The 17,392-nt window shown below is 44.0% G+C and overlaps 2 protein-coding genes across 3 annotated transcripts in view; both read right to left on the bottom strand.

Annotated features, from left to right (window-relative positions):
- Nucleotides 1-14,232, bottom strand: part of LOC128304828 (neurotrimin-like) — an 84,881-nt gene extending 70,649 nt beyond the window's left edge. The window contains exons 1-2 of one of the 2 annotated variants that reach the window (XM_053042077.1): nucleotides 14,153-14,232; nucleotides 12,551-13,051 (exon numbers count right to left, since the gene is read on the bottom strand). In XM_053042077.1, the coding sequence (XP_052898037.1) occupies nucleotides 12,551-12,626 (76 nt within the window). In that variant the 5' untranslated portion in view covers nucleotides 12,627-13,051; nucleotides 14,153-14,232. The remainder of the gene's footprint in view (nucleotides 1-12,550; nucleotides 13,052-14,152) is intronic. The other variant, XM_053042069.1, reaches the window with a different exon arrangement.
- A 1,742-nt stretch (nucleotides 14,233-15,974) lies between these two features.
- Nucleotides 15,975-17,330, bottom strand: LOC128297362 (uncharacterized). The gene is made up of 4 exons (XM_053032989.1): nucleotides 17,279-17,330; nucleotides 17,059-17,208; nucleotides 16,725-16,997; nucleotides 15,975-16,660 (listed from the first exon to the last, which is right to left on the bottom strand). The coding sequence occupies exons 1-4, from the start codon at nucleotides 17,328-17,330 to the stop codon at nucleotides 15,975-15,977; spliced, it is 1,161 nt and encodes a 386-aa protein (XP_052888949.1).
- Between the last annotated feature and the right edge of the window lie 62 nt (nucleotides 17,331-17,392).

Below are 17,392 nucleotides of genomic sequence, written 5' to 3' on the forward strand. Positions count from 1 at the left end.
CTGTCAAGTTCGTCCTGGTTGCTTCATTTTTTTCTCTCTCCCCACCGCGGTTTACTTTTAGTGTTTTAGATCGGGGAAAGATGTTCCGGTTGATGTTTGTTGCTGCCATTCGGAATCGAATGCATTTCGAAGCACTAAAAATCATCCCCTATTTGCTTCTTGTTGCTGAGAGCGGCTCTTGTTTCGTTATTTTTGCGCTCCCCGCAGGCGACTGTACCGATCGCCGGCATTGAACCCTTGCATTGCAAAAGGGGGGTATCCTTGTACGGTGGCTATTATCGTCAGAGAAGAGAACAAAGAACCGGCGCGATTATCCTTCGCCTTGTTCTCGGCTTAAACTTCCAGCCGTGCCAGTTTTACCCCTACGACAGGCTGTTTCGTTTCGTTGACCAGTGCTGCTGCAGCCCGTACATTTTGCTCCACATCGGTCGCTAGCGAAGCATTTTTATTCGAACAATAACATCCTACACGGCATTGGCACACTATGCTGCTCGAGGCACTTAAAACCGGGATCGGTTTTGGATCTGCTGGCACAAGAAAACACATTTCGGTGGTTCGAACATTTTCCGGACTAATTTTTCAACCCATTTTCTTTTTCACGCTTGGGGGGGGGGGGGGGGGAGTGCTGGAGAATAAAGGGTGATTTCCATTCCGTGAAAAAGGACAAAACGATGCATGGAGCGACAGAAAGATCACTAGAAACGAGGTTAATGCTTGCTTCCGCCTTTAAGCCATCGGTACCATTGGAAGGTGGAAAAAATGGACGAAGGAAAATTGAACCTAACACATACACACAGACACACAGACACACACACATACATGGTAGAAGCAGCCGGTATACTCGTTTCCGGATGGTGTGAATTTGAATTGGTAATTTTCGTCCCTGTCGCAGGGAAGGAAGGCGAACGCGGATGGAGGGTATCAAGTATTCTCGCTCATATAATCCTTACTTGCTCCACAGTGTCTTGCGCCGTACCGCAAACTATAGATATCGCTCGCCATGCAAACTACCATTGCTCTAGCAGACAATCCTTTTAACCGCTTCTCACATTCCCTGTTTCGCTCTTTGTTCTTTGCGATACTGGGGGGTGGATGTCCCGGGATCCGTTTGAAGTCTATTAGCCATGACGTTTCATTTCCCAACCAGGATCTCCCGGTGCTAGAGGTGTGCGGTGAATGAAGCATCGTCCCGGTTTGGCCCGGCCACATTTCGGTTTTGTATCAGTGGTTTCACGATTTCTTCTCGACCGCACTTGCAAATGATGTCTGAACTATTCGTACTACGGTTCGTGGTCACTGCCCGATCGGTACAGGCCATTTCTGGGGGTGGTTTTGTGAAGGTTTGTGTATGTGTGTGCGGAGAAATTAACTGTGCCTTGAGATAGTACCTTGTCCGAACCGTTCGGTAAAAGCCATCGGGTTGGAAAGATCGGTGTGCTAGGATAAGGTTCTGGGTGTGCTTATTTTTCTAGCCAGCAAAAACACATTTACCATCGGCAAGTGTGTGGTATTCATTTGAAAAGGATTATACGAATGAATAGGGAGAAAAACGCCCGCTGCATGGTAAGGATCTGTCGGTTTTGTTTTATTTTGTTTTTTTTTTTGGGTTATCACATAATTTAAAAACAACATCAACCGAACAGTAGAGATTAATATGAAATTTATTCACCAACATTAGGCATGATAAGTGGAATGTTCAGAACCGTATGAATATGAATGTTAGTACTTCCTAAATCATTTACCATCGCGGCTGAGCGATTTTTATGAACGTATTTTTTTTTTGTAAAAAAGCATTACCGATAGACCTTTCCTTTATGAATAATAATATAAGCGATTCTGGGTATGAAGATATCTTCATCCTTGGGCAAGGTCTTAGAAAAGCGAGTTACTTATCATCTCATTTTTTTCTGTGAATTGTAATGAAATTTCACAATATTATACACTCAAAGTTCATCAAACGTCGACCATACACTATTGGCACGTGTTGGTCACTGCTCACCAACCTGGCTGTGACTTCAATCTGTTTGAACATTATGTTTTTCCCCCCTGTTTTTCCAGCCACTTCCCACATCTATGTGACCCAAAGCCGAACATTATTTTCCCGTTTGAAAAATGCAGTCTACTGTTACAAACCGCCGGGACACGGGGCCGGGGGGATATACACAAAAAAAAACAAAACAACACCCGTGCAATGCAGCAAGTGAAAACTTCAAAAAAAACGTGTGCTCCCTTTAGCACGAACTGTCAATATTTTTGTATGTACGCGCGATTTCTTTTAATGTTTGCCGGAGCGCCCCGAACAGTTCGGATATTGTCCACACACCGCATGAGGTGTGTGTGACCACATGATGTGCGTCTTGCATGAGCTCCCGGTGCAACCTAACACTGAACTGTGGTGTATCGGCCCAGTTTTCTAATGCGATCGGTTCCGATGTTGACTCTTTCTGGGTGAAACAACAACATCAGGCAACACAGGCGAACTTTCCGACGATGAAATCGAAGCACTGCATAGTGTGTCTTGAATATTTATAGTTCACTGGGACGACTGGGTGGATGTAAAGTCGCAGTCCAGTCGTGAACATGGCCGCAACATGGTGTGGTATGAAGTGAGAAAAATAAACCATCCCCTTGTTCGGTTTTGGGTGAAGAATTCCAAAGACCCCACATAAGAGCGTGATCATCATTGCAACGCGAAATTGATCCGCAACTGCACGATACGCTTCAAGTTAGGTCTTCGTTTTAACGCTAGAGGGCCTCTAGGAGCATCATATCTAGTAGATGAAACACGAGAATTGAATCTATTCTGACACGTGGATTCAATAGTTATGTCCTATTCTGATTCACTGACCTACTGATGTTCCCAATTCTAAAACGCAATCGCGTTGGGTGTTTTAAAAAGTTATACTCACCGTGGAGCTGATGTGATTGTTTTATACCGAAATTTTATATAATATCTGCTTAATTCTGGAGTTATTTCGTTAATACGCCTCTCTTTCGTTGTATAAAAAGAAATAATATTCTAACATTTTCTTATTTCTTTCGTAATTCAAATTATAACATTTCTGAAGGAACCCTGAAAGATGACAGTTACAGTAGAACCTTACAATTTCCCCGAAAACATATGACATTTGTGGCAGAACCTTAGAATCTGACAGCTCCAGTACAACCTTTAAATGTCAAACTCATGAAGTAGTAGTACACAATCAAGGAATTTATTCATTATTTTTAAGATGTTTAATGTTTCATGATATTAAGTCTTCAGCAAACACCTTACCCAAAAAACTAATGCTACTGCTCCGTAAACAACAAAAGACATTCGATTTCAAATCATTAGTTTCTATTCGTTAGTATCCGGCATTGTCAACGGACAGTATTGCCTAGGAATAATCAATAACCATCACGTTCATCGAGTTTAATTGGATTCAAATTTTGCCCCGACCGTGCACATAGCGGGGCCACGTTGCCCCGTCTGCTAAATCTCGTCGCTTTCCATCCACACGGAATGTGTCTTCTGGTATTCCAATTTTCAGATTGAGAATGTTCTACGCTGTGATGATTGCCACCAATATCACCACCACCACCACCACCACTTGACATAGATTGATTGTAAGGTAGTAAGAACCGTATCAGAGCATAGTTGTTTATCTACCAAGCCTCACAATGTAGTCGAATATTTATGTGTGTGTGCTTGAGTGAGCATGACACGTGCGAAAGCGAGCTAGGAACTGACCCATCGAAAAGTACGGGAAAAAGGAAAGAGGTCGATATTTGATCATGTTATTGAACCTCGGGCAGATAACAGTGCTGGTGGTGATGCATCGATGCCACCACGATTGAAGTGCTACCATTTCGAACCTAGCATGGAATTAGTGGACCGATCAAACGCAATGAATGAAGAGAGACACAAAAAAAACTCCTCCCCACGACGATGAGTGAATTGCAATGCAAGCGAATGGTGCGATGCATCGTCCACATATGGTACGATTTCTTGATGAGTTGCATCGCGCTGACGATGATGATGATGATGTAGTGCTGCGTGATGAAGAAATGTTTTGAAAGCGTGGATTTTATGATGCCTCTGAATGGGGCAAAACAAAGAGCCTTAACTATCATTTCAAAGTTCATAAAGCATACTCATTTGTTATTACTTTTTGTTTAGATTGCAATGTTTTTGGCCTATGCACTTCCACTTCAACCGAAACACCAACAACCGTGTGTGGTCGATAGGAATTTATGGTTATTTGGGAAGGGAATACTTTCGAAAAGTAATTCAAGAAATATGTTCCCCATAATACATGTGCATAAACCGGGCAGAAAGTTCAATATTGATTATTCGCTTGCGGATACATGCATAAAATCAATACACCAGGGACATGTTGTATGCCATCTAGGTGAGGTCAGTTCTAACCACAGTATCGTGTATTTTTCTGCAGCCCTGTTACGACCACCTGGTGGCAGTAAATCAATGTACTTCACGTGGTAACACATCCGGGAGAGCATTTCCACGCCGTAGTGCCAGGAAGTTGCACTCGCTACCTATCACGAATAGTTCATATCCTATCGCTGGATAAATCCGTATTCAACCATTTCAGCGAGAACTTTATTTTTCATTACTTTCGAGCGTGTAAATCGCGAAACAAAACCATTCCATTCTGATGGTTGCGAACAAAAATCATTCCTCCTCGTGCGCTCCCAGTAAAAAAAGGGCTTCATTACGATTAATTTTCCCCAACACTTTGAAGAGATTTTCCCTGTTCCAGAATGTGTATGTGTGTTGGAACGGAAACTGTTTTGCTGTCGCACATTGACTTCGACTATTGACACACATGATCAAACGGAACGCAGACAAAGCGCATCGGGCACGTGCATGTGTTGAACCGAAATGGTAGCTTAAAACAATTGAAATTCATACGTGCGTTTGCAAACGGTGCGGGAAACGTGTAATAAACGTTAAACACTCGGTAAATAAGGAGCAGCGCATGAAAAAATGATTATCATGAAATTTGATAAGCAACGCAGTTCAACGCTGCACTAATATGCAAATGCACTACAAATATGATATCGAGTAACACACAATTTCGATTGATGGATCAATTGGTTCAATGTTTTGACACACCATTAGCGTTGTTAGGCTCAATTATTTTACTCCCTCGCATAATAAAAGGGCAATTCCCTTCCTTTTGAATGAATTCGTCTATTAGCAATGTCATTTAACGGATTAGAAGTTTTCCTATTTATATCATCGTATCATACAGTTGCATTCCACCAGCGTCCATTACATCTCCCCAAATACTAAAGTAATACATTACATTGATCAATGTAATACTAAGAATAGACACCATCTGTCACTTTGCTCCCAAACTTCAATCAATAGTTAGTCGGTTGTTACTTTTACTAACTTTATTCCCAAAACTCCACATCAATATCCACCATCAGAAGAACAATGCACCAAGAAAACAACTTTGCTTTTGTCCTTTAAGTGCAAAGCACTGTACGCCCTGTAACGTTCTTAACTTTCTTCGCCCTTCAGCAAAACCGGCCGAATGTATCCCCATTCTCGAATTCGATCGACTCGAATACTCACGGACCGCAACGATTGATTTAGTTGGTGTCGTCCTATTATTTTCTCCCCCAAACCCCTATAGCGCGAGGGTGACAATAATGCACGCATACAACCATCGAAGTATGCGGTGCGACTTCTTCTCCGTTGCGTTCGACGGGAGCGTGCGTGCTTATGGGGTTGTACATTAATTTATTTAATGTATTTCACCAATAAAACAGGAATTAACTTTCAATTACTTTATACGGGAGTGCTGCACAATGAACGCGGGGTGGTTGCACGGTGGTGCAGTGAGCTAGAACGAGTGGTATGTGTGTAAAGGGTGTTGAAAGCAGTGGCCTCTCTGCCCATGCAGCCCGATAAACTGTTCCAATGGAAGTGAACCATTACTTCACACTAATCATATCTATCCACCACGGTAGTATGCATGAGAGGCAGTAACTATCGGGTGATAGTGAAAAACAAACTAGGTTGTGTAAATTAAAGTTTTATCTATCTTTTTTAGATGGAACAAGGATAAAAGAGAAAAAGAGAGAGAGATAGCAATTATTTTTATCAGTTAAGCAAAACTAGTGTCAAAATGGAGGCAAACAGTGCCATATACTGCCCAGATATCACCAGAAGACCCTGAGTCCTCGAGTTGGTCGACTTGCATTGTGATTATTCCTTCTGTACCAGTTCGAGTGCTCTGCAAATATCATTTTGGACTCTTGTTGCAAGCAGTTGAAGTACCTTTCTGTGGTCTAATTGCTTGACAACATTGTACAGCGTGCGGTTTGGTAATCCAGGTGGTCTCGAGTGGTCTACGAATGCTTGACCGAGAAATCGCACTAATCTCCACTTCAAACGCGCTGGGTCAAAGCACCATCGACAGACTGTCATCTACGATGTGGGCCGGGAACTAGCTAGCTTGGGGTTTTTGATGATTTTTTGCTGTTGTTTCATGTTGCTTGAATCTATCTCATCCACCCCCAATCACCCATGCCCCAAGACACTCAAGATCTCGTTCGACAGCCGATGGGTTGCCGCTCGAAGATCGCCGCCCCATTCAATTAGTGGTGCGCGATCACACTAATCGTCGGGCTTGATCGTTTCGGGACGCTTACCGACGACGAGTGGCCAGAGTGGCCAGACGCGTGCGTAACCTTTAATTGAGATAACTGCGGTGGCAATGTTTCATAACTCTTCAGTTTAAAAATATCCACACCCCAAAACGCTAGCGAAACCGGCAAACGTTCCACGAAAATAGCCGTGTTCCGTGTTTGTGGTTGTTCCACGGTACGGGCATCTTTTGGGACAAAAACCACCACAAGAACGCACCCGCCGGCAACAAGAACAAACTGTTGTTGTGTTGTACCGAGCACCAGAGCACCAGCTTTCACCCGTCTGCTGCTCCACATAGCCGCGTAAAGCCATAATTAATCCGCGTATCTCTGTCGCTGCACGGTGTATAATTTGTTCCGATACTTTGGGAAATATTAACCCCATCCCCCCTAGAGGGATGCTTAACCGTATCGTGTGGGGCAATGTTTACGATAAGCACATTTGATGTGATGGTTCGGCTTCGGGGAGACCGTGCATGTAGCCGATGTATTCTCATTCACGGTTGATGCCTCTCGAAAATCCCCGAAAGTCCCATTTTCTTTCTTTTCTTTTGCCGGTCCATAGTTACACCGCTTGAACTATCGTATCGCGGGGTGTTGTTTGTGTGTATTTTTAATTTCATTTTCTTTTTTTTTCGTTCGGAGGGCAGATTGGAGGACTTCAAAAAAAAAACCCTCTACCGGGTAGGTAGCAGCCGCGTAAAATCCCATTACATAACGTAACCCCGGTAGTCAAGCGGAAAACATCCGCCAAGCTGACCCAACTTCAGTTCGGAGAGAATCATGAATGGAGCTCGTTCAGATCCTGGCTCGGAATAGTAGTGTAAGCTCGCTTGGGTACCTTCCGCATGATACGTGGCAAGTAGCGAACACCAGACTAATTGGGATTTAATTAAAAAGCGACTACGCTTCATTTAGAGCAGGTATCCTGCCGCTGGGGCGGTTGGGTTAACCTTCGGGGTGCAAAGCCACCTTAAGCTAAAGGACTTTAGCATGGATTCGCCGGTATGATCCGGCTGTTTCCTTATCGCTTTAGTGGGTCAGAAGGTATTTGGGGTGTATCAATAACTCCTAATTCCTAATTAATATTTGTCAACAATTGCATCATTTTGAGTCTCTTATTTTTTCTTTTATGATATAAATTTTATTTTTTAAATTTATGATCATTAAATGAATACTTTTGGACCATGGTTGATTGGAACCCAAGTGGCTTCCGGAATTTATGATCAATGCCCCCACTGAGCTACATCCCATGGTATGTTTAATGTCCGATCAGCAGGAAGAGAAGAGCAGCAAAAGCCAAAGAAACCCAGTCGAATGGAATGCTCGGCTTCGTTCGTTCGTTCGTTCGTCATTCAATCTTTCCGTCTTCGATCGCACATGATCGCACATATGGTTTATGCTGCGGACGGCAACATTCCACCCCATTCTGAAGTGCCAACTTCATTAGAAAGAAATTAGATACGATGAGGTATGTTGGTGTTCGTTCCGTTTTCTTTTTTTGCACTTGTGACCATTTGTTCCCTCATTCGGCAGCCCCAAGAAGTGGTGAAGAGGTGGGCAGAGGGCAGATCAGTAAACCAACACCACATTCTGAGCAATCGTTCCGCAATTCGTCGTGCCTCTCCTTTTGGCCATTTGCTCTCAAGGGGTTTGCAAATTAATTTTGCCGCTTTGCAAGGGTGGGATGTCTTTCGTTTTCATGATTTATTTACAAAACCTCATTGAGGTTAGGTTGGAGCTAAGCTTGAAGTCACACACACATAAAGGAACATGCTGTGGAACACGTTCGCATCAAGTCAGCAAAGTTCCAGCAAACCAGCTTCTCAAGGCCTCGATCAGGGACCTGGGAACACATATTTCATCGCTGGATCGTTTCCGTTCGAGGAGTTGTGTGTGTGTTTTTTTTTGCGCGGTGTATTGGTTTATGAGAAAGAAGATTAAAAAAGTTTTTTTTTTGTGCAACTCATTCCTATCCTTCAGTCGCGGGATGGATGTTGGGGGGTTTGCCCAACTTGTAATACTTGAAATTCCTAATCCAATTGGACATGAGGCTTTCATTCTTTATTGAAAAGTTAAAATTCTATTCCGAACAAAAAAATTTACATCAAACAGCAGCAGCAGTTTTTTTTGTTGGTTGTCCCCTTCTGCGCCCTAATGAGGTTATGTAAATTTACAAGATTGATCTCGTTACATTCGTGCAAGCAACCGGTGCAAGTAGCCATCCCGGTCGGGTTTGTCTATTTTTCTCCAATAATGAACGTTTCTCTGCAAGCCGGTTCCGCGCACGTTCCGACCGCGAACGTATAGATAAAGGCTGAAACGAATTTTATGACCATGAAACTTCTTTTCTAGCTTGTTTATCGCTGTTTATGGTTCTTTCGTTTTCGGAGCTCAGGCAAACGAAAAAAAACAGCAACCAAAAAATACGAAAACCGAACCAAGTGCCTTCACTTTCAATTTGGCGAAAGGTAAAAATCTAACCTTTTTCCCTAACGATTCCCCTGGCGATAGCGAGGATTTGGTCTGGGGAAAGGAAAATTGGTCTTTTTTGTCTGTGTGTGTGTGTGTGGTGGAAAGCTTCGCCTCACAGCACCGTACCACTTTAATTCCCATTCCGGGGTACCCATTCATAAGGTCCTAAACGGAGGGACCGAGCATTCGGTCTCGGTGTACAAACAACAAATAAACAACAAACGAACGCTCCAAAAGCTATCCGCCACCGAGGCCTGTGTGGAGCGTGGTTTTTGGGAGTTTGTAGCGAGGTCTGTTTAACCACCGGTTGTTGCTACTTTCTGCCCGAGCACCGTACCTGAGTTCATGTAGCAGATCCATTATAAAGTTTGATAACGATTCGGGATGACTTCACCAAGGCGCTGGTGAAGGGAATGAAGCAGGAAGGCGAACTTACCGATCTCTTAGGTAAAAAGTCGTAAAGAAGGTGCCCTTTTTTTCTCTCTCCCCCCAAGAGAGATCCAACAGAGCAGCAGCAGCAGCAGCCAAAAACGGTATTGGGTAATGTTTCTCTTTAATAATTACAGCGCCGGGATGGTAAGGTGAGCTTGAACGCCCGCATTCTTTCGCCGGCGAGTTTCGTAAGCTGATAAATGAAATAAAAACCCGCAACGAATGTCTTCATCATTTACCAGATATGATACGCCGTTACGGTACTGCATGGTGGAGCATCATCCCCGATAAGAAACCAGAAACCAGGAAGGAAACACCTTCTCCGCAACGTGTTGCTACAGTGTTGGTTTTTGTTGTTTGATATGTGATCTATCTCGAGATAATTATCTCTGCCTTTGTTTGCCGTTTGCTGCTCCGGCATCTTATCGCAGGTGAATCGGATGGTGGTCTGATCTAGGCAAGTTGGTTCTGCTAGGCGAATCGCTGCATCTTGTTATTTTCCCCTCCCAAAGGACCCAAGGACGGATACACATGTACGCACCGGCACACATACAATGGATACCATAAATGTTCTCTAACTTCCAGCCCCGTGGTACCTTAACGAGCGGAAAGATTTCTCCTGCACTTGACTGCTCCTGAAGGTATACGTAGAATAATTGGAGTTGTTGGAGCAATTGGTTCAACCAAACCGTTCTTGTGTGGTGTCGACGGTCGAAAGATATTCCCAGTCCCGAGGTCGAGTTAAGTAAACCGACGACCCGGCACCCAGCACAGCACAGCACAGAACAAACAGACAGACGCGAGTTTCGGAGCACCACTTACATGCGGAGAACAACCGAGTTTCGTATTAAATCTCGACGGTTACATCCACAACAGAACACAACGGGGGCGAAACGTCATTTTAGCTTTATATTCGTTTCCGCACACAAATGCCCGCCGCCATTCCACTTGGTGCGAAGATAAATACGGAGAAAGGTACACTTTTTACACACGCCAGTGTGGGGGGTGGGTTTGGAGTTCTAAAAGTAATGTTTCATTAATGTCCCCACCGGTACCCGTTTGAGCTGTTTCGTGTTGCAGATTTCGAGCTGCTGTCGAGGATTATCGCCGTAAGGCGTCAAAACGGCAAGAAACTTCTCTCTCTCTCTCTCTCTCTCTCTCTCTCTCTCTCGACATTACTTATGCAAATCTGCATGTAATGCAAATGTTTCATGCAATTACTTTTTACAAAACTCACCAAGCAATATCGATGCTTCCGGTTTCCGAGGGATTCCAAACGCCCCGAAGGGGGATTACAATTATCTCTCCGGAACACGTCGTAGCAGAACAGAACGGAAGGAAGAACATTCGCAAGGTTGTTTGTGTTCCATCTTTAACCACCCCACCTGGCCGGGGTGTAGCTAGGTTCACATTCGAAAAAATTGGCCTCCCCACCGGGAGCACCGGGAGGGAAGGTTATATTGCTTTTTGCTTCGTCGCGGTCAAATGGAAATATTTGTTTAGGTACAACCAAGGAAAGGAAGGAAAGAATCTTTCGCGTGGTGGGTTTTTCGGGTGCTTCCTCGTTTAGATGCAGCTTTGGCAATGAATTTCTCCTTTCAGAGGAGAAAAATTGGGGGTTTTGAGCGGGTTTAATTGGTTTTTAGAGGAATTACTACGGGATAAGCAAAATGTTATGAGAACCGTCCCAAATTTAGATTATCTGATCAAATACGTCCTTCTTATACGTTTCAATGCCGTTACCCAATTTTTTTGTTCTCCAAACACTTATAAAAATTAAGTAAAATCTCACTCTTATAATTTCTGGCACTACACTAAGTGGACATTATACTAAGTAGATTACTAATTTAAGTTGAATAGTATTCATTTATTGAAAAAAATCAAGATTTTTAGAATTTTTAGCTGTAATTCATCCCTTTCATCCCTGTTCTGGGATATTCTTTATTGCACAGCTTTCACTGTTAATATGTACAGGCAGTCCCCGAGATACGCGGTTCCTCTTATACGCGGATTTGGAGATACGCGGTTTTTGGAAATTTGACAGATTAGCTAGTTTAAAGCACAAAATCTAAGCAATTGGTCGAAAATACCATTTTTTTGTCACATAAAACATTTCTTTCTAACTTATTTTGATGTATTTGTTCTTAAAATCGCCTCTTTCGGTGAAAAAATTAAGTCCAGAGCAGGACTTTGAGTTACGCGGAATTTTCCCGGATTATAGCGGTCCGCTGTAATAGCGTATCTCGGGGACTGCCTGTATTTGAAGAATGTCTACCACCTGAGCGTACAATGATACAGCGAATGGGCTGTTTGTTCTATCCCGTAACAGAGACGTAATGTTTCCTGCCTGTTTACGTCAACATTACGGAAAGACAATCCGTTCCCGTGCAGGGAAAGATCCCATTCGCGCTCCCACACATATCCCCAACCGGTTGGTACAAACACAAGCTGTAAGGCTCCATATTCAGTACGGCACTCGTGTCTGCCGGATGCCTGGGTGCGATCGTAAATCATGTGACATAAACTAATTAGCGCCTCGTCATGTCTTTTTATCTCTCCCGGCGATGGGGATGAAGGTGAGATTATGTTGGGGTTTTTTTTTAAAATAAAATTCTCCGGAAAAACACGCTCGTGTGAACAAACAGGCTCTCCTCCAACGGGGCATTGTTCGCAAGGCAGCACAGTTAGACAAGCGTAAATTCATATTTTAATACTTTTCTTTTTGTCTACAACGCGGCACTAGAACTCCCCACCAGAACCTTTAGCGAGCCAGCTGATGGCGAAGGTTTATCTAAAGTCAGCGGTATTTACGCTCCACTCAGTGTCGGTGGACACTTAATTAAGTTCTTTTCGTACCTGGAAAATCTCCCGCACTCGGAAGAAGTTCTTCTGAAAATGGTTTTGCCCTTTTTGGTTTTACTCTTGCCCGAATATCGGCGATTGTTTCCTATGCTTAACCAACGTTGCTTCAAAAACTTACTTTCAACCAGCGTCCCGACCAGCACGACGGCCAACGCCAGTGCAAGCTGCACCGCACCCCAGCTGCGAAGATGCATCGTGCCGCGCTTTTCAGTACGTTCGGTTCGTCGCTTGTCGCCTCGAATCGCGGGGAGACCGGGTAGCAGCAGCAGCAAAAAAAAAACACTCTTCACACAGTTGTTTCGCTGGAAGTTTTGGGGATACAGCGGGTGAAAACACTTCTCTTATCACACTGGGCGATGTTTGGGAAAGATTCTATTTTTCCCCTTTCTTATGGCAACTTCTTTTCTTTTTCTCTCTCTCTTTCTCTTTCTCCTCTTTTCGCTCACTTTTTTCTGGATCAATTTTTAACTTTTAGCACTTGTTTGCCAAACTTTAAACACTCACTTATACACACACACACACCGAGCACACACGCACATACACTCACAAACACTTGCGATCCTTCAATGGAGTGAAGCTTTTTGTTATTTTATTTTAAGCATCAGATCACTATGATTTGCTGTTAGATAGAAGTAAACAAAACAAAAAGTCCGTAAATAATTTCTCTTCGATAAAGGGTATTTTGTTGTTGTGATGGGAAAATTTTTTTTAAAAAGTTAATATAAAAGTTGCAGCTTCCACAAGAAGTCGACCCTAAAGAAAAGGACTCGATCATTATGCAGGCCAACACTAGGGAGGGCGAACTTTTCAAGGTGTTTTGTGCTTTAAAAAACCAGACGCAAAAAAAATGGTTTACAATGATTTTTTTTTGTACACTACAGAGAGCAAAAAAAATGCACACACACACACACAAGTGGTACTCCACAAGTACACTTGAATACATTTTCTATTCATGAGAACATTGCGAGCTGCCATTTTGTTGGAAAATAAAATGCACTGCGCTGCATAAGTTTGCCCTTTTCGTGATACAGAACGGCAACCTTCTAGCTTCTGTTTTCACCCCCTACCTCCCGGTTGCCTCCCGCGAAATGGGTGGTCAGCATAAGAATTCTAATTTTAAAACTCATCATAATTTAGTCACCGGTCATCACAGTCGAAATACACACGTTTTACACGACCACCACGACGACCACGACGACCACCAAGTGTCGTGGCATGGTGAATTGGGTGGCCGAAAATTTCAAATGTTGAAAGAATGCGTTATGCAAAGCGGGTGTGTGTGTGTGTGAGTGTGTGAACACAACCACTTTACGCCGTGTAAAGCACCACGTGAAACCGTCCCATCGCGCACCGCACTGTGCACCTTTGCACTTCCGTTGCAAAACGGTGGGATTAAAATAGCCCACCCCACAGCTGCAAGATCTTCGTGGGGCGATCACTGTTGATGATCACTGTTGCAACAACGAGGAAGAACATGCACTGCAACCGTTCAAATATTGCGCATTTCTTTTTCAATTCTTTCTTGTTTCTGAACGAAAATAATGCTAAATTCACGACACTCTTCCTGCTTTTTGTTTGAGATTGAAAAAAGGCTATAAACGATCACTCGATCTGTTCAATCAAAGCTGCTATCAAATACAATTCAAACTGTTTAACTACACTTTTCACTCCCAAATTGCGCACGAAACAACGGGGAAAACCCCACCAAAACCGAACCTACTTGCAAAACACGCACAAAATTCTAATTCCGGCACCGGTCACGCACTACAAAGCTCGTGTACACTTCCCGCGGTTCAAAACACGAATGAATGCCGCCTTTGCCGCGTGTGAAGATTGAAGCGACGTTTGCATGATTCATTCGCTTACAGTTGCTCTCGGCGTGAGTGGTACGCGGCCCGAAAAACATCGCACGGGTGCTCTCGCGTGCATAACGGAATGAACGCTGCTCGGCACGATGGGGTAGCCGTGGTCAAAGCAAGTTTTTATGTTAATAAAATAAATTAACTTTTTAAAAGTTCACACAGCACGGCAGGTATAGAATCCTATCCAGCCCATTCCAGAGTTACGAGTATGAAAGAATGCAAACCTAAACCTTTTGAGGCATTGAAGAATATTATTTTGAACTATTTGAATACAAAACACAAATTGTATCATGCAAAAGAACTTGTAATTGGGTATTTCAATTCTTCCGTCAACGGCGTTGTCGGAATATGTCAAATTCCCTTTTAGAACTGTCATTTCCGAGCTGCACGGATAATCCGACACCCGGTTAAAAGGCACCCGGATAATCGGCGCTCGAACGTTTTAATTGATACATTAATTCAATAACGATTTCGTGCTGGTTTCCTTGCTTTAAGCAACTGCGTGTCCATAATTATTAATGGCCACGAATTGTTCGATATTACTCCATTGTGCGGATGTTTATTCTACGCCACACTTTGATGGCCTTAAAATGTTAGCGTGATTATAATATATTTATTTAATAATTATTTATTCTCATACATAAATCTAACGAAAAAAAGTATAATTGAACATAGATTACAAACATTTTACATTTTATGTACATTTAATCCTATTCTATTTGTCCACGTGAGTAACCCGATAGTTTTAAATGTATATGTGCTTATATATTTTACATATCGCGATCAAAGGGGCATTGCAAGTATAGTTACTGTTCGTGAATGGGATTTTTAATAATTCCCTAGTTCTAGGCGTCCGTTCCGGTGCTTTTAAATTAAGTATCCATAACAAGTATAGGCAAGGAGCTTTGCTACAAACGTTGTCTTGGGTATATGTAGTGTGTAATATAGAGGCTGTAAACCTAGAAGTCAGCAGCGATCAAGGTAGCTTATTTGACTTGTAGGATAAAACCACGAAACATTACGAAGCGCAAGCCTAGTAAACCTGCGCTGATCCGACTGTAGTCTACCTGTCCAAATTGCGGAATAGGGCCTCCAGGATACAGAATTTAATTCCAATAATGAGATTATAAAATCTAACTTTTGATTTCCCTTATGTATTACAGTTTTGTAGTGTTCAGTAAATGATAGTTTACAGTTAAGGGTGGTTCCAATGATTCCAATATTACTGTGTCAGTTCTGGGTTGTCGTAATCCATTAATCAAACATCAGTTCAAAGAAGTGATGCTCATTTCTTATATATGTTATAATCTTTTATATTAACTTCAGACGCTGTAAATGAACAGCAAGAAACAACTTTATAAAAGCTCCAATGTAATGCAAGTTATTTTCAAACCAACTTAGCACAAAAAGCGCAACGAAAATCATCGTGCGTGGTTTATGTCTTTGCTAAAGCACCAACCGACAGAGGGCGCTAAACTCATTCGGGAGACGTTCCAATGATCCTGTAACCTTCATCAATCCGTCCACATTCTCGTTTTGTTGCCTTCCCTTCTGTTTCATGTTATCTTTTCGGTCGTACGTTCCATATCAAACTTGTCAACTCTCCAGCCTGTACAGATTAACAACGCCCCAGGAATTAATTGCTGTTATCTTTAATCGTACACCTTTTCAACGGGGTTGTTAATAACGCAACACATTTGCCGCGTCCGCTTCGGCCGGAATGCTGGGAATAGCGCGACGCAGATCGGCCACCGTACAGCAGTAGGTGTAACCGCGCGCAAAGTTTCCGTAGTTCGCATTGCTCCAACCGTATTGGCCACACACGTCCTGGCACAGCATCTCACCCGCTGGCATGCTCGTGCGGAAGGGATCGTTGTTGTTCACCAGCGCGATGGCTGCGTTCGTGCGCGGCGATTTGATGATCTTCCAGTACCACTTCGGTGTCTGGATACCTCCGGCTTCCAGCGTGATGGGCACTTGCTGGCCATTCACGTGCGGAAGCGTCAGAATGTCATGTGCCCCGTTGAAGATCAGCACGTCCTCATTCAGACGGCCGGCGATGTTACGGGCGGCGTTCTCGACCACCAACCAGTTGCCAGCGTTCGTTGCCTGCCACTGGGGGGCGACGTTCACGTAGAAGTAGGTCGCCCATTGCCACGGGCGGAAGATACCGTCCGCATCCGGGGAGAGATGTCCACGGGAAAGGTACGAGCTGGAGGTAATGAAACGATCCGCTTGGGCTTGGGATCCGAGCAGCTGGGCGAATCGGATCGCCTGTTGGGCGGTGGTATAGGAAGTAGCGGGCGCGACATGCGACGCAGTTCCGGCAGTCTTGAACGAGGGCCTGTACGACTCGCTGATGCTATCTGTGAGGAAACAAGCCGCGTTAAACACGATGTGCACCTGTGGGAATAATTCTGTCCAGCTTACGGTCAATGGCAGTTCCCGGGATCACATGACGGGTGTAGATGACGGAGGCCGTTTGCATGTTGTAGCAGGACTGAATGTACGTCACAAATCCGACGCTCGGTACGTCGAAGCCAAGATTCAGCAGCGTTCCGCCCTGACCGCAGCTCTGGCCCGTGTTCTGGTGCGTTCCCGTCGACCGTGCCGCACAAGACACATCGGCAAGGTTCACATTGGATCCGCCAAGGTTGAACGTGGTGCCCGACACGCACTGAATGTTGGCCGTGACAGTTCCAGCTGTAGATACACACCAACAATGAGAGGAATTGGCAATGCCAGCACCACAACCACAACTTACTATTCTCGATCGAATTGCCCGGGCAGGCAATGAGGGTCGTTTCGCCGGCATTCCACTGTAGTGCCGGTCCATTCGGAGCCCACATCTGGTTGTTACGCAGGAACAATGGTTCCCGGGCGTTCAGCTGCGTCCGTATATTGACAGAGCATTCTATAATGATATCCGGTTGTGCTTTTGGATCATTGCTTTTCTACCATTCTTGAGGCACATCGATACTCACGTCCATGGGCTAAGGCCACCACGGCAGCCAGGATCGTTAGGTACGCAAACATCTTCAGCACTGTCCGGTAGCAAACTCAGTAGCGACCCAGTGTCCAAAAGTATACTGACAACA

Source organism: Anopheles moucheti, chromosome 2 (assembly GCF_943734755.1).
Source record: "Anopheles moucheti chromosome 2, idAnoMoucSN_F20_07, whole genome shotgun sequence".
NCBI classification, from domain to species: Eukaryota; Metazoa; Arthropoda; class Insecta; order Diptera; family Culicidae; genus Anopheles; species Anopheles moucheti.

Bases quoted from the DNA above. Each gene is read 5' to 3' on its own strand.
- LOC128297362 (XM_053032989.1), bottom strand. From the start codon at position 17,330: ATGTTTGCGTACCTAACGATCCTGGCTGCCGTGGTGGCCTTAGCCCAT. The intron at 17,209-17,278 runs GTGAGTATCGAT...ATATCATTATAG, and splicing joins GGTGGCCTTAGCCCATGGAC to AATGCTCTGTCAATATACGG. The intron at 16,998-17,058 runs GTAAGTTGTGGT...GTGTATCTACAG, and splicing joins GGGCAATTCGATCGAGAATA to CTGGAACTGTCACGGCCAAC.